At 39.8% G+C, this 18535-nt stretch overlaps 1 protein-coding gene across 7 annotated transcripts in view; it reads left to right on the forward strand.

Annotated features, from left to right (window-relative positions):
• rnf220a (ring finger protein 220a) overlaps positions 1-13666 on the forward strand; it is a 139167-nt gene extending 125501 nt beyond the window's left edge. For 4 of the 7 annotated variants that reach the window (XM_088311193.1, XM_088311191.1, XM_088311192.1 and 1 more), the window contains 3 exons: positions 2956-3067; positions 8546-8620; positions 12176-13666. In XM_088311193.1, the coding sequence (XP_088167319.1) occupies positions 2956-3067; positions 8546-8620; positions 12176-12247 (259 nt within the window). In that variant the 3' untranslated portion in view covers positions 12248-13666. Of the gene's footprint in view, positions 1-2955; positions 3068-7937; positions 8133-8545; positions 8621-12175 lie in introns of all 7 variants that reach the window. The other 3 variants (XM_088311190.1, XM_088311188.1, XM_088311189.1) reach the window with 1 other exon arrangement.
• The last annotated feature ends 4869 nt before the right edge of the window (positions 13667-18535 follow it).

The following is an 18535-nucleotide window of genomic DNA, read 5'->3' on the forward strand; positions in this document are numbered from 1 at the left end:
ACCCTATCCATTAGAACACCCCGTGTGTGTGTTTGCGTGTGTGCATAAGGCTCTGTAATTCCCTCATTTCCATCCCCTCATCCATATTCTCCCACAAGCAAACTGTGTCAAAGCCACACACACCTTGTCCCCGGCTTGGCTAATAGAGGTCATTTCATTCGAAGAGAGTGAGGGAAATGTTAGCGAATTGGATGTTTGGTTGATTCTGCATGTCTGGCATATCATGTTGCATTTATTTGAATGATGTATGTTGGATATCCTTGATGACTGGAGTTTGACAGCTGTTCTTTAGGACCTTGTTCTTTGGTTACCTTATGCATCTTTTTCCACTCAAAGGTTTTTTACCGGTTTCTCTTTACCTCCAGGGAGGTAGCATGTGATAGATGCTTCATTTAAATGAATCAATTGGCACTTAGTGTGTAGGTTGCCCATATTAAATATCACCAGGGGATAACCATTGAATTGAAAAAAATGTATTGATCAGAAACAGCAATGGTCTTGATGTGCGTTTGCAAGAACATAAAAGCTTGTGGGTGGTGTGACCTTTCCCTCTTTACATTGCGTGTGTGCGTGGATGCTTGAGAGGCGACTGGTTAGACATACACCATTGGAATATAACAATCATTAATAGATGGATTATATCACGGGGCAGTAAGAAGAGTTGGAGGAGACGATTCAGATTTCAATTTCATGTGTATATTTTGGGGCAAAAATCTGGCAATGTACTGCAAGCTGATGTGCGAGCTACGTTTTAAGCGGCTGAAGTCAAACATGCCTTAATCTCAAATCAGTTTAAAGGAGTTAAAAGTAGGTGCTGACTTATTGGATTGGAACGAGCATTCAGATAGCTGGCTCCAACCATTCTCTGCCTCACTAGTTTCTTATAAATGCACGTCTTTCTCGGCCTCCCGTGTCCTTCCATCCCTAAATGAAAATGAGATTTGTCGCCTTTGGTTACACTGATACGTGTGTGGGGCTTTTCCACAGGGCACCTTTCGTGAGCTCTCCCCTCTTTCCATCTCTCTCTCTCATTCTGATCCCAGATGGGTAATGATCTGGTCGCCTCCTGAGGGCATCCTCGTTCCCTTGCTCATTCCCCACCAAGATAAATGAGCTCTCATGCACGCACACGCATACACAGACACATGGACAGAGTCCCTTAGATGCCCTTTGCCCTCCCAAGATAAATGACCCCTCAAATGCCGCCAATGTGATTGCTGCCAAATTTGGTGCTTCAGCTGGAACAATGTAGCGATATTTTTACGTGATTTCTACAAATAATTGAATATGTCCCCAATTTCCAAGGAATGACGCCAGTTTCCACGCCCTAACCTCCTCCTCCTGACTCGTGGACATCTTGTAGGTTCTTGTTTGGCCTTCAAAGTCTTCTTATTCAATCTTCCGTGTTAGGTTTCACTGACATATTCTCAACTAGCGTTCCCCCCCTTCCCACGCGCATTCCCCGTCCTCTACTTTAACTTTTTATAAGACGCCTCATTGATGTCCTTACTTGCTGCTTGAGACCTGCGTCCAGCGACATACACATTAGGGAGAGTCGAGGGGAAATCAATAGTGACTTAGATATTTCATCATGGTGTGTCTGTTAGCTGGCTGTGTCAGTGACCAATCCTTTGATGGTGTTTAATGTTGTTATTTTCACAGAGCGTACTCTTCTTCTTGGATGTATGTCACTTCTTTACCTCTAATGATCTCATTTTAAGTTGAGTGAGGCTAAAATATAAGACACTATATTAGGGCTGAAACCAAGGATTGTTGTCACTTCATGAATTTATTGGATGAAAAAACTTTTATCCCTTCATTCAAAAACTGGACATTAATTCAAATCAACAGTACAGGAAAAAAAAGATTCATTTACTGGTCTGATCCATGACATGTTGGGAAATTGGCAAAAATATTGATCATTATTTTCCAAAATAAAATCAAGTTTTTTTTTTTATTCAACACAAAGCTAATCAGTATGCTGTCATGGAGGACAACAGAAATATAAGAATATTTTTTTGTTAAAAAGCTGAAAAAAATAGATTATCAATCATTTTCCGTTTATTTGATAATTGATTAGTAGTCGATTAATGAATTCATCGTTGCGCCTCTACGTTAGATTTACTGGATGGGCAATGCGCAGTACGCTAAAAATACAATAAATAAAAAAAATCCTTGAAACGGTAATGTCTTGAAATGTTATGAATGTTTCATTGCATTGCATCCCTACTGAAAACCTCATTCAAATTAAAAATAGTGTTTAAGATATCAAAATGCAATCTTGTCTTGATCATTGTCCAACTTGGTGAAAGTGATGAAAACTCTCGATAACATGCAGCCGTTTCCTGGCTTGAAATAAGAAATTATGCAGCCCCTTTACCCTTTAAAGAATGTCAAAGCCTTGTTCCGAGGACAGACCTGTCTGTCTCACTGTGACCACTAATGACTTATAAGATAAAAAGCTACTCAAGGCTATTGTTCTAAATGGTCTTTTACAAGCTCAGGACGAATAAGCGTTGAGGGTAAAGACATTTGTTGCTGCTTTGGCAGTGGATGTTCAAGTTTTAGCACAGATGAATTAGACAAAGGAACAGTCGTTATCTATTGCCATTGTTAACAAACGAGGAAGGCACTTTGATGAAGTTTTAAACTTTTTGAGAGATGGGACCAGGATTCCGTTGCAATGATGAATGTCTCCCTATAAATTGTTTATTTTAAGGCTGTCGATTATATCAATTTAGTATCGGTTAACTGCTCTATTTAATAGTATTGTTGCACACTGAGTACAATGACAATAAAGGGCATTCTGATTCTCAATCAATTCGGTTTACATCTGCATCATGGTGAAAATAAGTATCCCTATTTTTTCTCTCCCATCCACACAGTATTTAACTGTAATGGTGTTGACAGTTGACAAGTTAACATTGTTTTCTCTCTCGTCTTACCCCTCCTTAGAGTAACAGAGGATGAGTCCACAGCTACCACCATGGAGGCTCTGAAGGCTCGAATCAGAGAGTTGGAGAAACAGATACTGAGAGGAGACCGATACAAGTGTCTCATTTGCATGGTGAGTACAGATGTAAATTGCTTGTGAAAGGTGACGTACTGTTTTTTGTCTGATAGTGCGCCATTCAGTTCATGTCTACTCTGATGTTGTACAAAGAGTAAGAAAGGAAATGGGAGAACTAACAATTTCTTAGCTATTTTAGGGGAGGTGTTTCTCAGTGAATGAGTAGGTTGGAATATTAAGAACTGTAACAAAAACTTGAAAAACAAAACTTGGGTTTTTCACTCAAGTTTTTCACTCAATGTGCAAAGAGGCCACTTTGTGATATCATTGTTTTATGGTTCTTTCGCTATACTGGAGTGGTGGTGTCTTGTTTGTTGTCATGGCAGTTGGAAAAAAAATGGCTTTGCAAGTCAATTTAGTGTCTACACAAGCGCTTCATGTAGCACCATAGCAACATTTGCCAAAAATGAACATCTGTCATAATACAAAGTCTGGCTGATACGTGTTGTGCACATACTTATAAAGCTATTGTGCGCAACTATGAAGTTTGGTGCTATTATATTTTGGGAACTAGTCATTCCAAAAAAAATCTTAATTGCATTAAGGAAAGTTTGCGAGTTTGCGATGGTCCATTGTGCTGTATATTTATGAAACTGTTACACTGCCAACACTTTCTCGGCCTGTCATCATCTAGCACATGTGCTGCAGAAGAAAATATTACATAAATATCCCATTTACCATATAGTAGAAACGCTCTGTATGTAATCACTAATTTACTGTGGTCAGCATACATCAATACTTACCAAATTGGATGATTCCCATCTTTAAGAGGTTGATTAAATTGTGCTGTCGGGTAAAAAGAGGCCTTATCTTTGTAGTGAGGATTGATTAGACCCACAGATCAATAATAAAGGCTACATGATCATCTATGGCAATATCATATACATATTGTCAATATGTTGAATGGATGCTGGACGTCATCTGAAAAAACACCCTCAACACTCCCCTTTTTTTCTTTTTTTTTTTTTTAAATAGAGTTTGTGTCAAGTACCCATTTTGTCATCCTTCTCATGTGGAGACAGTGCAGCGGCTGCATCTTGTGCTATGTGTTTGTACGTGTGTGTGTGTAATTGCAGACACTTGCACTTCCTAAAGGTCGCTGGGTGCCCCAGGCGATAATTGATCACGCACTGTGCTGTGGACACATGCCTCCACTCTCCTTATCATCTCATTGTCTTTCATTGCGCATGTGGACCCATAACACAAATATAGTGGATATAAAGTCGACATACCCGTGTTCAAAGGGCATGTTCTTATGAGATAAAAAAAAAAATACAATCAGACCAAGAATCATTTCAAAATGTGTTCCAGTTTGTGTGACCTATAACCTGTACAACTCCTTTGACAAAATGGGGAGTAAAAAATGAGTCATTGCACGTGTGCACCCTTCTAGGGATATAGTTCAGAATTAAACAATCACATCCTAACTCATGTTAAATGATGTTAAGCAGGAATGCATGATAACCTTTAAAAAAAATAAAGTTTCTGCATCTCCAAACCGACAACGCTAACTTTTATTTGTGTACTGCAAACATTGCATCTTAAAGGGAAAAATAAATAAATCCCGCCTCCTACTTTTGAGGATGATTCTTTAAAAAAAAAAAAAAAAGTGGTCAATGACAAAGTATCAACACATCTTTTGGTACTTTCTGAATTCTTGTCACTTCAGACGGTTAAGCGATTACTATCACAAAAGCTATGATGTATTTCAATCCCTATTAATAAAATGTGTTGTGTTTTCTCACCCCCACTAGTGTTTTCCATATATTTAATAGTAATGGTTCAAATAATAAACCACTCAGAAAATTATTATTTCCTTAGCAGTGACACTTCAACCATGTATATTGTGCACACATTTCTAAATATTAAATAATAAATTTGTTTCTAAATAAAGGCAGGAACCCTAACAGTATAGTGCTACTGGCCATTTTCATGTGAAGACCAAAATAAAAAGAAATCCTTCCCACTGCTACACGAGATCTTTGTATTCCACCATTTGCATTCAAATTCAAGTTCGGTAAGACAGTGATCCCCAACTACCGGGCCACAGCCCGGTACTGGCCCGCTGGCCACTTTGGACCGGGCCGCACAGATGAGAAAAATACACTTGCAGTATTTCCTGTTTATTTTTTCAGCCTGAAAAATAATTTTATTTTAAAAATGTTGATGCTAATTTCCATTACGCAAATATTAAAACCAACCCCAAAACTAATATTAAACCCACAAACTAACAAAATGACTATAAACAGACCGCGATGCCGTCGAGCGTGCTGCGGCTCTCATTTAAGTAAATGCTAAAACCGGACATCTCTCCAAAATTGATGATGAGAAGAAAACTTGAAATGATTTAACTTGGCCAGATTTTTTTTTTTTTCCATCACAGAAATGTTGCAATTGAACACACTTTTTATGTCTCTTGTATGTGAACAGCATTTACACACACACCTTGAAACAAATCCATCACGACCATCACCTCACCAGCCTGCTACCTTTTAACTCCATGTGAAAGTCTGTACATTGGTCTTGGGCTTTCATAAGTAATGTGGAAGCTTGGTTCATAAACAACCCCGTTGACAAACAAATCAGTTTATGAACAAAATCTTTGGTCAAATATTGCTTTGGTTCACAAGCTAGGCTTCGATCGGCCAAGAGCCACAACGACCATGCTGTAATTGACTTGGTAGAAACTCGCCAATCCACCCATCCAAATACTTCAGTCAGTGAGCTAACACAAAATCTGGGGAGATCGCGCGTTTCCATTAAGTTGCTTCCAAATGATAAACATGCGACATTCACGACGAGTGCAACAGTAAGGCAAAGAAGGATGTGAAAAGAAGTTTCTTCGGAATACCCGTTATCAGACAGCACGGTTGTGAACTAACAAATTAACTGAGTGATCAGATAAGAAACACATGAATTGAAAGGATAAATAAAAAATATGGGACAGAATATCCAAATTTCTCTTGTGACCATTTTGTTCAAGGTAAATATAAAATTGTTAAAAACATTAGGTTCCCTTGAAAGGGGTAAAAAAAACTTCCAAAAACGTCCAGTTACAAACATAACGATATAAAATTAGATTTTTTTTAATTTTTTTGTGAAGAATCAACTCCCAAGTCGGACACAATCATGAAGTAGAAATTTGCATGATTTCATACAAACTTGTAGAAATACAAACTGGAAATTGCCTAAAGACGGCTGGGCTTGGCCCCAACACGCCTGCGACCGTCATGAGGTTAAGCAGATCAGATAACGGATGGATGGGAGTGGGGCGTGCTAAATTATTGGATCCCCCAGAGTTTATGCTTTTTAGAACCATCTTATGCTGCCATAACAGCTCCAAATCTTTTCGGCTATGTATCTATCAGTTTTGCACATCTGAGACTGACATTTTTGCCCATTCGGACTTTCAAAAAAAGCTCCACCTCAGGTAGATTTAATGGAGAGTGTTTGTAAATAGCAGTTTTCCAATCTCTCCACAGATTCACAATTGGATTCAGGTCTGCATATTGACACCGGGATGTGTTTAGTTTTGATTCCGTGTAGAATAATTGCTTTTGGTTAAGATTGTCGTCTTTTTGTAAACCTCCATCCCAGTCTCAGGTCTTTTGCTGCTCCAATAGATTTTCTTCCAAAATTGCCCTGTATTTGGATTCATCCATCTTCCCTTCAACTCTTATCTTCCCAGCTCCTGCTGAAGAACAACAGCCCCACACCATAATGCTGCCAGCACCATGTTTGACAGGGGATATGGTGTTTTCAGCGTGATATGCAGTGTTACTTTTACCGCAAAAATATTGTTTTGCATTTAGCCCCAAAAGTTCAGTTTTGGTCTCAACTGAAGAAAGCACCTTCTTTATTTATCCCAGATGGATTGGCAAACATAAAACGGGACGTTTTGCAGTTGTCTTTGAGAAATGGCTTTCTTCTTGCCACTCTTCCCTGATGGCACGATTTGAGCATTGTGAGACGAATAGTTGTCCTCTGGAGAAATTCCCCCACCTTAGCTGTGAATCTCTGTAGTTCATTAAGAGTGATCATGGGTATCTTGGCTGCTTCTCTGATCAGTGCTGTCCTTGTTTAGGCTGAAAGTTTAGACGTCTGGGTCTCGGTAGGTTTGCACTTCAGTGGTCTGATCCTCTCTCCACTTCAATATGATTGATCGAACAGTGCTCCCACGAAATGTTTAAAGTTTGTGAAATCTTTTCATATCCTTATCCTAGAGCTAGGCGATAGAATGTTATAATACGCGAAGATGAAAAATATTCTTCCATTTCGCTTTTCTACAATCGTGTGGCTAGAGACCAATCACAGCTCACCTATTGTCTTTAGCTGAGCCATGATTGGTCGATACTTTAGCCCTGAGCAACTGTGGTGTCATTTTTCGTCGACGAGAGGGACAAAAACAGGTGGATGCTTAACTCATATTGCCCGAACGTAATATCCACCAGAATGCCATATTTATAGACTTAGTGGGACTACATAAAACATATTTGTAGAAAGAAAAATTTTGGGGGTTGACCTCCGAATTCTAATTCAATCCAGCAATGCAGAGTTTAGTGATTGTTGCACTTTGTGCTCAGTAAACATATGTAATTGTCTGCAACATTAAGTGGTAAATAACACTCATTTAGCGATCAAACCTTCAGTGGGAATAGTGGCCGTGTGTCCTTTTAATTATTCTATTTGCTGTGTCCTCACTGGCTGGCTTTCACTGGTACACATGCTCTCATCAGTGTGAGACTTTGGTGTTTTGTATCCATAGTGCACTGTGCGTGTATGCGAGTGCAATCACGACTAGCCGCCTGTATGCTGCCACCTTTCGCCCCCTTTCCTCCCCCAACACCCCCATCCCTCCCTTCCGCAGAGGAAGCCTGCAATCCAGTCAGGTGTGGAAATCAAGAGTCTAGGGGCATGGCCAGGGCCCCGGCCTTTGGCCAGTGAGATCAGAGAGAGGCAGCCTAAGTCCCTCCCCCTTGGCTTGTACTACCTGTACAGGGGCCTTGTGATAGGTGGCTACGGCAGCAGCATAAAGAGGCTCCTCCCACAGCCTCTACGGAGGGTAAGGCACTCCCGCCCTCCCTTGACCACCTCCTCCCTCATTTCTCCGTCTTTTCTGAGAGGAAAACAAACAAGCACCAATAAGATTGGATTCATTCATGGCTGTCTCCCTCATCTTCTCCCTGAGCCTGCTTCCCTCTCGTCGCTGCTTGTTGCCTGCCTGATATTGTCTGTGCGTGTGTGTGCATAAACGACCTGCAGGTCGCTGCTCAAACACCTCCCCTCCATGCTGCCTTGCTCAGTGGTTCTGTGGCTGCCAGTACTGTCGCGTCATGGTCAGTGGTGTGATGCGCCTCAGTGGTCAGGGTTGGTCTTTGTCGTACAGTGCTGTTCTGTTTTTTTGTTTTGCGAGATGCCTGACATTATTGTGTCCCCTGAATGTGGAGTCAACTCTTCTTGTCTCTGTATCTGCAGGACTCCTACACGATGCCACTCACCTCCATACAGTGCTGGCATGTTCACTGTGAAGAATGCTGGCTCAGGACTTTGGTACGTAGCACCTGCATACACACAGGTTGTCATCAATCAGTACTTACTTGACTAGCATCCTTTTTAATTATGAAGGAAACCTCCCATCCTATGTGTAACAGCAGGTAACATAAAATGTTTATTAAAAGATATGACTGAGTAGCAGAGTGACCAAGTGCCGTCATCAAGGGCAGTCAGCACAGTGAGCCACTTCTAGCTCATAGCTATTGGACATGACTCCAAACTGAAATGAAAAATCTTGTATCGGGACACCCCGATCCTAAACATCGGTCGGCACTTTTTTTTTCCCCCTCCTTCAAACAATGCTAAACGCAGCTATCGTTACGCAGCCTACTGGAATCTTTCTCAGACACTTGTCACGCGAGACAAATTCACAGCTGAGCTCAGGTTGGCATCGCTTCACTTCATCCCCTTTCTCAAATTAAACGCAATCCAAGATGCTTATTTTGGCTTTCAATTGCTTCTTCACACAGCCCTGTGTATTGTTTGTGGCAACTTTGAGTCTCACTCGCTCATTAGCAATTAAGCTGGGCTCCTGAATAACCTCATTACAAACAACAAAATCAACATTATCCGCCTTACGAAGACCTGGCAGCCACCTGAGGTCTACTCTGTCCCTAACGAGGCCTGCCTCCCTGAGTGTAACTACCTCAGTAAGGCCCAAACTGCTGGCATGGGCGGATTTCTTCGCTGTCATTCATCGCACATGCAATGTCTACAGTTGTAGCAATTTATTGAAACAAGACAATATGCTTTTTTTCGAAATACATTAAAAATAATAGAGACAAATTTGAGTTCAGCTTGTTGGCTTGGCCCTCCGGTTTTGCACGTGACCCCATTGCAACATTAATTGCCCACCCATGCTTTATGTATGCATTTGGTAAAGGTGCCAAAAAATGGCGCAAAACAACTCACTTAACATACTAGAATGATTACAATATTGTCAAATAGAAGAACACGCCATGGAAACTCTAAACAAGGTACCATGGTTTAAATAACTTTCATGTATCATTTTTTTTAAGCTTGTTTCCCTCTCATTTGATTTTCATAGAGACTTTTAGAGGATGTGAATAAGACCTTAAATGAAGCCTATTGTTCCCATCTGGCTTCTACCTGTGCATTTTGTGAGTGTTCGCTCGTGCCTGCGGCTGCCACTGAACTAGTAATGAATGGAACATTAAACTCATAGCCCAAAGACACCTATAAAAATGGAAGGGCCATGTGGATCAAAGTGAATGCCACAGAATCTAGTTAACGCCTGCCCAGCGCCTCGCTGCTTTAATAAGCAAAGGACCTGGAGCGCAACATGACTGGCATACTCTCCAATCCACACCCATACCCACACATGCACACGTGAAACACTAAAAAAAAAAAAAAAAAGGATCAGGGCAAAATACGTATTTCCCTTTTTTTTCTCCACTGCCATCATTGCATGCATGGGATAATGGCAATCTGGGGTGGAAAATAGCCCCTTGTATTTATCTTGTGTAGATATGGTCCCTCGAATAAAATAAACTACACGCATTACCCATGAAGTGTGCACGTACTTTTTGTTAAGACTCTGCGGTGGGTGACGATCACAATCAAAGCATGTACCCCACTCATGTCTTCACTGACCACAAAATTAGGTATACTGTACCTACACCAAACTGTCTTGACAAAGGAAGGCTCAGTTTACTTTCATTGACACGGTCAGAGAGATAGTTGTGAAACCCGTTACATGACAAGGCGCCATATTCGGTAAACTGAGGCAAAATGGATGCTGCAAGGTACTTTAATGAAAGGTAAAAACATTCAACAAAAACATAGATAAATGTAATAAAAGAAAATTATTCAGTATACCCCGTTTATTGTGGAGGATCTGATTAAGACCAAATTGCTATTGGTAAAGATCAGTGATATAAAGACATTTATATAATACAACTTTTTTTTAATTCAATGTTTACCCCTTCCACAAGATTAAAATAAATTCATAAATATCTATTACAATGCACTTAAGCATGTCAAAACTTTTAATTATTCATTTGCACTCCTTCTCACACGTCTCAAGAAATGGGCGACATGTGGAGATCCGGTGAATGACAAACGAGGAGACAAAGTTGGGTCATGTCTCTTTATTCTCCACAAGTAAACAGAACATATTTAGCAGTGAGCTACTCCCTTTCACCCAGAAAAATGTGTAACTCCCTTCCTTTCCTTAAAGGGGCAGGTCCCTGGCGAGTGTCTTTCCATTGGGAAATTATCACACAGGCCTCCCTCAGTATTCACCAAAACAAAATTGCATAACCAAACCGACAACCATGAGCAGTGTTTGAATATTACTTATGACCGAAGCCAAAAAAAGAATTTCAGAAATGTTGGCCAAATGAAAAGTTTGAACATGAAAAGAATGACCTTGTACAGCATTCAATACTCCTTTTGCCTGAATTACTGCAGCAATGAAGTCGTGTGGCATTCGTCTGGTGTTAGAAGCCCTGAGGTTGCTCTGATAGTGGCCTTCAGCTCTTCCGCATTGTTGGGTCGGGCATATCTTACACTTTCCTATTCGCTCCCCATAGATTTTCTGTGGCGTTAAGGTCAGGCGAGTTTGCTGTCCAATTATGAACAGATTCCATGGTCCTGTAACCAGGTGCTGGTAGCTTTGACCCATGCTAATGAAGTCATGATATATATTTCTGTAATATATTTCTTTGCCTACTGTTGTAGGTGTGCATTCTAGTTACTCAATTCTGAGTTACTATTTTTTTTTTAAGTGCTCTCATTGCCTTTTTTGAAAGGCTTATGCCCTGAGAGTATCATTATAACTAGAACATAATGGAAAAAAAAATAATAATTACTTTGCTGAGTAACTAGTTTTTTTTCTACAAGGCAGTAACCAAGTTAGTGACTCAATTACTTTTCAGAAGTAGTAATTATAACTAATTACTTTAAGTCTTTTTTTTTTAAAGTCTGAGGTACGCTCAATGTCTTGGCCATTTGAGCATATTGTTTTGCAGTTGGCCTAGAAATGGAAAAATGGTTTTGGTGCATTGTTATGCAGTTTGCATGTGTTGTTAATTGTGAAATGGTGGAGGAGCGCAGTAGAGCCCCACCCAATCTGCCTCTATTTTATATTATCCCTGCTGCTTTGCTGAAGGCACAACATGCGTGCTGAGTGAATGCAAACAGGGAAGGAACTTTTTTCCACCTGTCGACAGCTGGTAAAATGTAAATGCGTGTAGCGTTATAAAACATAGGCACTTACACAATTGCCAACTTCCAACGTATTATTGGAGGCAGGAAGCTGCCTGCTGAGAGACGGATATGAAGTTCAGCACCTAAGACTCACTCTTCAAACTCCTTTATGTTGAAAGCAATAGTTGTTGTCCCATATGCTGACGTCTCCACATATTTTCAGTGCGCTGAATGTGTGTACGCTCGATGAATTGCTCTACCATTTGGCCTCTAACACTGATTTACAGCACATAGTGTAGCACTGAAAAAGTGGATTTGTCAGAGTTGTGACTATATTATAAATGCTCTGAGGTTTAACTGTATTTTGCCTTATGTCCACAGGGGAACAAGAAGCTGTGCCCTCAGTGCAACACCATCACCTCACCCGGAGACCTGCGGCGCGTCTACTTGTAAAGAGGACAGCTCCGTGCATCAGCCACCACCGTGGATTTCATTTTTGTTGTCATTTTGTTTCCCCGCCCAACAATTCTGTGGACCAGGTTGTTGGTGCCAAACCTTCCAAAATAGAAAGTTATGGAAGTTGAACTGGCTTGAATGAACGAATGACATGAGCAGCGCTCACTGTCTGTTGCTGCCCTCACCCACCTTCCCTCAATAACACGGGGAGACTGGACATTCCTCCATAGTATTTGCGTGTCATCTATTGAGGGACTGTTATTCAGCAGACCTCCTGACACATGTGAGTCACCCACACCCGCCCTGCTGAGAACTTTTAGCTCAACTGGAGCTGGACATGTTAGCAAATTCTGAACCACCCGACCTCCAAGACTAAACCATGTGCCCTGGCTCTTTTTCAACATCCCAGTGGACTCCGCTCATAAATTGATGGGAAACTTTTTTTGTTGTTGGTTTCTCTTATTGTATGCAGACAGAAAAGAGAAAGAGAAGAGGCCTGTCTATGACAATTGAGCTTTCAGACCAACTGAGTAAAATGTCCGTCATTGCCATGAGGTGGACTCCTGCTTGACCGCTTGTCCTAGATAACCCCTTTACCTCTTTAGGGGGGTTTCTAGAGGAAAGCATAATCCCCGTCCATTCAAGATGCAGTTCAAGCACATGTAATTACAGTGGTGTATGTTTACAAAGTTAGAGTTGAATCAATATGGAGTACCCACACAGTACACAAATGCATACCGTTTTCTTAGCAGACACAGGCAGGGGTGTACAATATCTAAGTTGTGTTTTTAGTCAGAAGAGTTTGGATTAAAAAAAATGGCTGAAAATAAAGAAGCCTTCTGTATTTTCAAAAACAATATCATTTGAAGATGTTCATTGTACAGAAAAAAAGTAAAACTACTCAAGACTAGTTGGTCAAGATTTAGGTGTTTGTGCCTAATTGAGTGTAGCGCTAATAAAAAAAAAAAGGCTAGTGATCTTTTGGGTTTTTTTTATGGTTGGAAGAGATTCACACCTCCCAAGACTTCATGCCAAGCAAGCAGGGCGATAGAACTGAGCTGCTTTTTGCTCCAAATACTCTTGACTCTTTTCACTTGGGAATAGCTACAGATCCTTAGGTTTTAACTGAATGATTCTGGACAAAACTCATTTTCCTTCATTCTCATACTGCTTTGCTGCAATGGTCAAAAAAGAACACCCAGACTTTTCTAGCTCAATGAGAGGAAGCCTTTGGAAAAAATGGAGTGGCCCACGCTGAACTGGCAACAACCTGCAGCTTAACCCCGCCCCTTGTCCTCCGGCAGCAGCAGCCAAGGTGGTGGTGTGCTTTGTGTTTGTAAATCTATGTATTCTGTGGTGTCTGTATTGTTGGTAAAAATGCTGAAAAAAAGAAAATAAAACATTCTTAATAAGTAACACGAGTGGTCCTGTTCACAAACCCGGGGTCGTCAAATATGAAGAAAAAATACTTGTCGATGTTCATATTTTAAGAGGATTTTAAGTCTTCGTCATGACAAAACTGATAATCCACTGTGCCACCATGTAAACACAACGTTGCCCCAGATAACCACTGCACCTGGCCTAAGTGGGCATGAGCAGATTTCCTCTAATGAGCTCATCCCAACTGTTGATTTTTTTTTTTAGTCTTCCTTATATGTCAGCCCCTTGGAACGCTTAATCGTCAAGAGTAAACCGGATCTAATGTGCCATTCCTTGCTTTCATGTTGATTGAAACCTGCCCCAAAGATGACAAATTGCACAAGATGAATTATGTCACAATTATTTTGTGTCTTGTATATTCTTGGAAATGGTACATCTTTCCCGTTTGTAAATTACATTTGACATTAATTAAATGATTGTAAATCTCACTTTACCCATTTGGTTCTTTTTGTCTTGTTTCCCATTGCTTGATAAAAATGCCTCTGGAAAAAAAATGCAATCATCAGTGTCTGCAGATGTTCATTCACTTGTCTAATGTAGAAGAAAAGCGGATCACGGACTTTTCAAATAGTAACTTTCTGGCTTTAAGAAATAAATACAGTTTTAGAAATGTGGTAGTAAGAGTTACTTGTTCAGACCAAGCACAGGGAAATTAATATGAACTCACTAAATTCTGAAGGATAAAAATAGGAATCGAGCTCTTCCGCGTGAGTCCAGAATTTTAATTTATCTCAGAATAGAGCGATTCAACAATTTTTTTCACTCGGCTTGGTATAATCACGCAACGGTTACTATCACAGTTTTTTTTTTTTTTAATGTTTCTTCAAGCCAGAAAGTTGCCATTTGGAATGACTAACTTTAGTCATGTCTGTGATTCGGATGAACATTCTCTGACACTGGTAATTCCATCATTTTCATCAGGGGTTGAAGGTTCAGCACTGGTACTAAATGTGGAACTAAGCAAAATTGTATATGCTGGCTCTCTCCATCTTAAGCGAGGCAATGCAGCTTTATTGATATAGTGCTTTTCATACACAAGGTAACTCAATGTGCTTCACATTATTAAAAGTACATTTAAAAGCATTTACAAACAATATAGTTAGACATACCGTACATACACAAAATAGATTGAACAGCATTATTTTTAAGTCATAAGATAATGTCACACAAATGACATGCTTAACAAATGATAATTAAAGCTGAAACTATCTGACATACATTACAAATACTCTTACCACAAAAGAAAATATAGGCCTAGGTCAGGAAGAGAAGAGCAGTGCTTTTTAAATATGATGTGAATGAATGAGCCACTGATCGCAGTATGCAAAATGGTGCCGTTAGTGACGATTGATCACTCCCATTGGCTATTAGCTAAGCAGCGGTGTCAAACTCATTTTTGTGGATGGGCCAGATCATACTCATAGTTTCCCTCAGAGGGCCGTTATGACGTTACCGCGTAGAGAAACAAACTGATGGGTTAGCTAGTTTTGAAATCAGAAGCCAGGAAGTAATTGTTTGTTCAACAATTTATTTTAAAGGGGGAGTATTGCTAACAAATGAACAACAATATCTCAGATCTCAATGTTGTTAAAAGTGAACTTAATGTGTTAGAAACAGGAAGTTGACAGACATGATTTCCCCTTTGCGGGCCACATAAAATCAGGTCGCGAGCCAGATCTGGCCCCTGGGCCTTGAGTTTGACACCTGTGAGCTAATCAATGCACGAGATAGACAAAAGCAAAGCCGCAGCAAAGAAATTGGTTTATCTAGTCCGTTAAGAATAAAAAAAATAATGTTAGTGGAATTGGATCTTAAAAAAACCCAAAAAACAATGGCATTTCCATTTTGGTGTACACGTGGTAGGTAGTTTTGTTTTATTGGCATTGGCCGTATTTGATCTTGGGAAAACTCTCTTTATGCTGTCGTCGCTCCGAAGCGTCACGTTTTTCACCAGCTAGACAGCGCGTTAACGGCGTTCCAAATAAACACACTTCGATTCCTTTTTGGGGTTATTTATTCGAACAATGGCTTGAACCATAACCCTCTTTTAGTCATGGTAAAATGTCAGCGTCAAAAAACAATACACCAAACAGCCACAGGAGGACGCGCTTAAGCTGCATCTAAACCTGCATTACAAATTTACTTTCTAACAGGCAGAATACTTTTGTGGGAGATTTGAAAGCATGCAACGGGGAGATTAATAAAGAAAGCTAAATAATAATAATACTAATACTACTACTACTACTACTACTCCTACTACTACTACTAATAATAATACTAATAATAATACTAATAATAATAATAATAACAATAATAATAATAATAATAATAATAATAATAATAATAATAATAATAATAATGTCACTGATGGTGTAGTGGTACCCGCGAACCTGTACAGGATAAGCGGTGTGGATAATGACATGACATAATAATAATAATAATGATGAATTACTTTTCAAAAATGCTTTGCGGTATTTATTTTAGTCCCAACTATTTTTCTGCCTAAAATAGGCTTGTTCCTGGTAATTTGGAGAAGTTAAATCCTACCTTGAAATGGACTCCCGTGTCATTATTATGTGCATGCATCACATTCCTCCAGAGAAGAAAGTGTTCAAGTGCGGACTCTTCAAGGTTCACATAAAACTTAAACGAAAGGCAGCGTCGCCATCTAGAGGATTAAAATAGACAGAAATGTGTAAACACTAAATTACAACACGAATGAACGATACTAACAATGTGTGTGTGGTGAGTGTTTTGTTTTTTTTGTTTTGGGTGAATGTTATGGTTTTAAAATATTCTAGCATTAAATTTCAAAACGGAGTATTTTGGTATTGGCCTAAATTTTAATTAATTATCTTTTTTCCAGGTGGCCGACTGGTTAGCACGATGGCCTCACAGTGAGAGACAACATCAGGCGTGGGTTCGATCCCGGCTCCGGCCATCCTGTGTGGAGTTTGCATGTTCTCCCCGTGCTTGCGTCGGTTTCCTCCGGGTACTCCGGTTTCCTCCCACATTCCAAAAACATGTATGGCAGGCCGCTTGAATACTCTAAATTGCCCCTAGGTGTGAGCGTGGATGGTTGTTTGTCTCTGTGTGCCCTGCAATTGGCTGGCAACCAGTTCAGGTTGCCCCTCACCTACTGCCTGAAGATAGCTGGGAGAAGCGGTACAGAAGATGGATGGATATATTTTTTTCCCACAGCACGGTAATTTAATTAAGAGTCTTTTAAATAAGTAATAAACTGCAATAATAACCTCACGGTCAAACGTGTGTGAAAGAATGATGATATTTTTTTAAACCTTTTTTCTGTGGCTGCTGCTTTAATGGAAGATTTACTACTCTGCGATATTTATAAACGAGTTAACCTGACTCAGATATCAGTGCTTCACCTGTCATGAATCTCACCACACGTAACTGATCTATATCAAACAATTCTTACTTTATAATGATTTTTTTATTTTACAAACTGAGCATTAGGCTTTTTGTTACATTTGGGGGTGGGTTTTAGCATCTCGGGGCATTTGTAAAAGTGTCAGGTAAGGTGTCCCACTGAACATTTGTACTTTGATCAGGTGCATATGCTGTATAGATTGCATAAAGATAACATCAAGTATCGCTGTTGTACAGCCAACCATCCGTTTTATCTGAGATGGAATAATTCTACCAGCAGTAACTCAACTTTTCCACAAGGGGACAATGTCAGGCAGGAAAATGTGTCCCTCATAAGATGGCAGTGTCACGGTAGCGCCCATGCAGTAAACTTTCATTAAAGGTTATATATAATTTTACCGTCTTTCAATTTTTATTTAAATCTTAAAGGGACACTTGATTAGCTAAACATTTATACTTATATGCAATAGTCACATATATTATGTCTCTATGTAAAAATGGTGTCAGCACAAAAATTCACCATCCTGAAGAACTCATCCATCCATTATCTGTACCGCTTCTCCTCACTAGGATCGCGGGGGTGAAAAGCATTTCAATTGCGTTTTATGAGAAAAAAACTATTTAACTGTCAGTATTCATTTGTGTGTATTGAAGTGTTTATTTTGTATCTATAAGGGGGGGAAATTACAGGTGTGGATGCGAATGTTTCAGTAATGTGTATGAAAGCGTTTTATGGGCTGATATTTGCGCCACTAGAAACTGAATCTGAATATTATCGATTTGAATGTGAATTGCTTAACTTGAATATTTGAATTGAAAACTAAATTATTGAGAGAGAGGGAGGGAGAGAGAGAGAGAGAGAGAGAGAGAGAAAGACAGAGAGAGAGAGCGAGAGAGAGAGAGCGAGAGGAGAGAAGAGAGAGAGCTCTTAAGTTTCCTGCCTTTATCTATTTTATGCTACTCGGCTTGTGTCACCTATCGCAATTTCAGCCAGTTTTCTCTAGACAGATGAACCTGATACTAGCTGACTTCAATGCTATTGAGTCCCTTAAAGCTGTTGTCTTGTGAGCCGCTTCTCAGCTGCTCATGCTCAAATACTTGTTTTGTAATTATGCTGCTCAAAGAAGGACCAGACATCTCTCTCTCTCTCTCAGATGTCTTTATGGAGAAAAAGAAAAGATTCACATTTTTTAATGCCCAGTCTTCTTACCTTTGACAAGTCTCACCAATATTACCACAAGTAGCGTATTTTCAATAGTGAAATATCTTCAGTGCTTGAGGGGCTTTGTTTCAAAGCTTACAAGCATAGGCAGAATAATTCAATCCAAAACAAACATTATGACACTTTATGATGCAATTAATGTTGATGCTTTATGTACTTTTCCTTTTTTTGCAAGCATGATTTTTTTCCACATATATATTTTTTCTGTTATATACCTTTTTTTTATTGGTTTA

The sequence above is a fragment of the Idiotropiscis lumnitzeri genome, chromosome 12 (genome assembly GCF_059441095.1).
Source record: "Idiotropiscis lumnitzeri isolate Australia: NSW breed Sydney's pygmy pipehorse chromosome 12, RoL_Ilum_1.0, whole genome shotgun sequence".
Lineage (NCBI taxonomy): Eukaryota > Metazoa > Chordata > Actinopteri > Syngnathiformes > Syngnathidae > Idiotropiscis > Idiotropiscis lumnitzeri.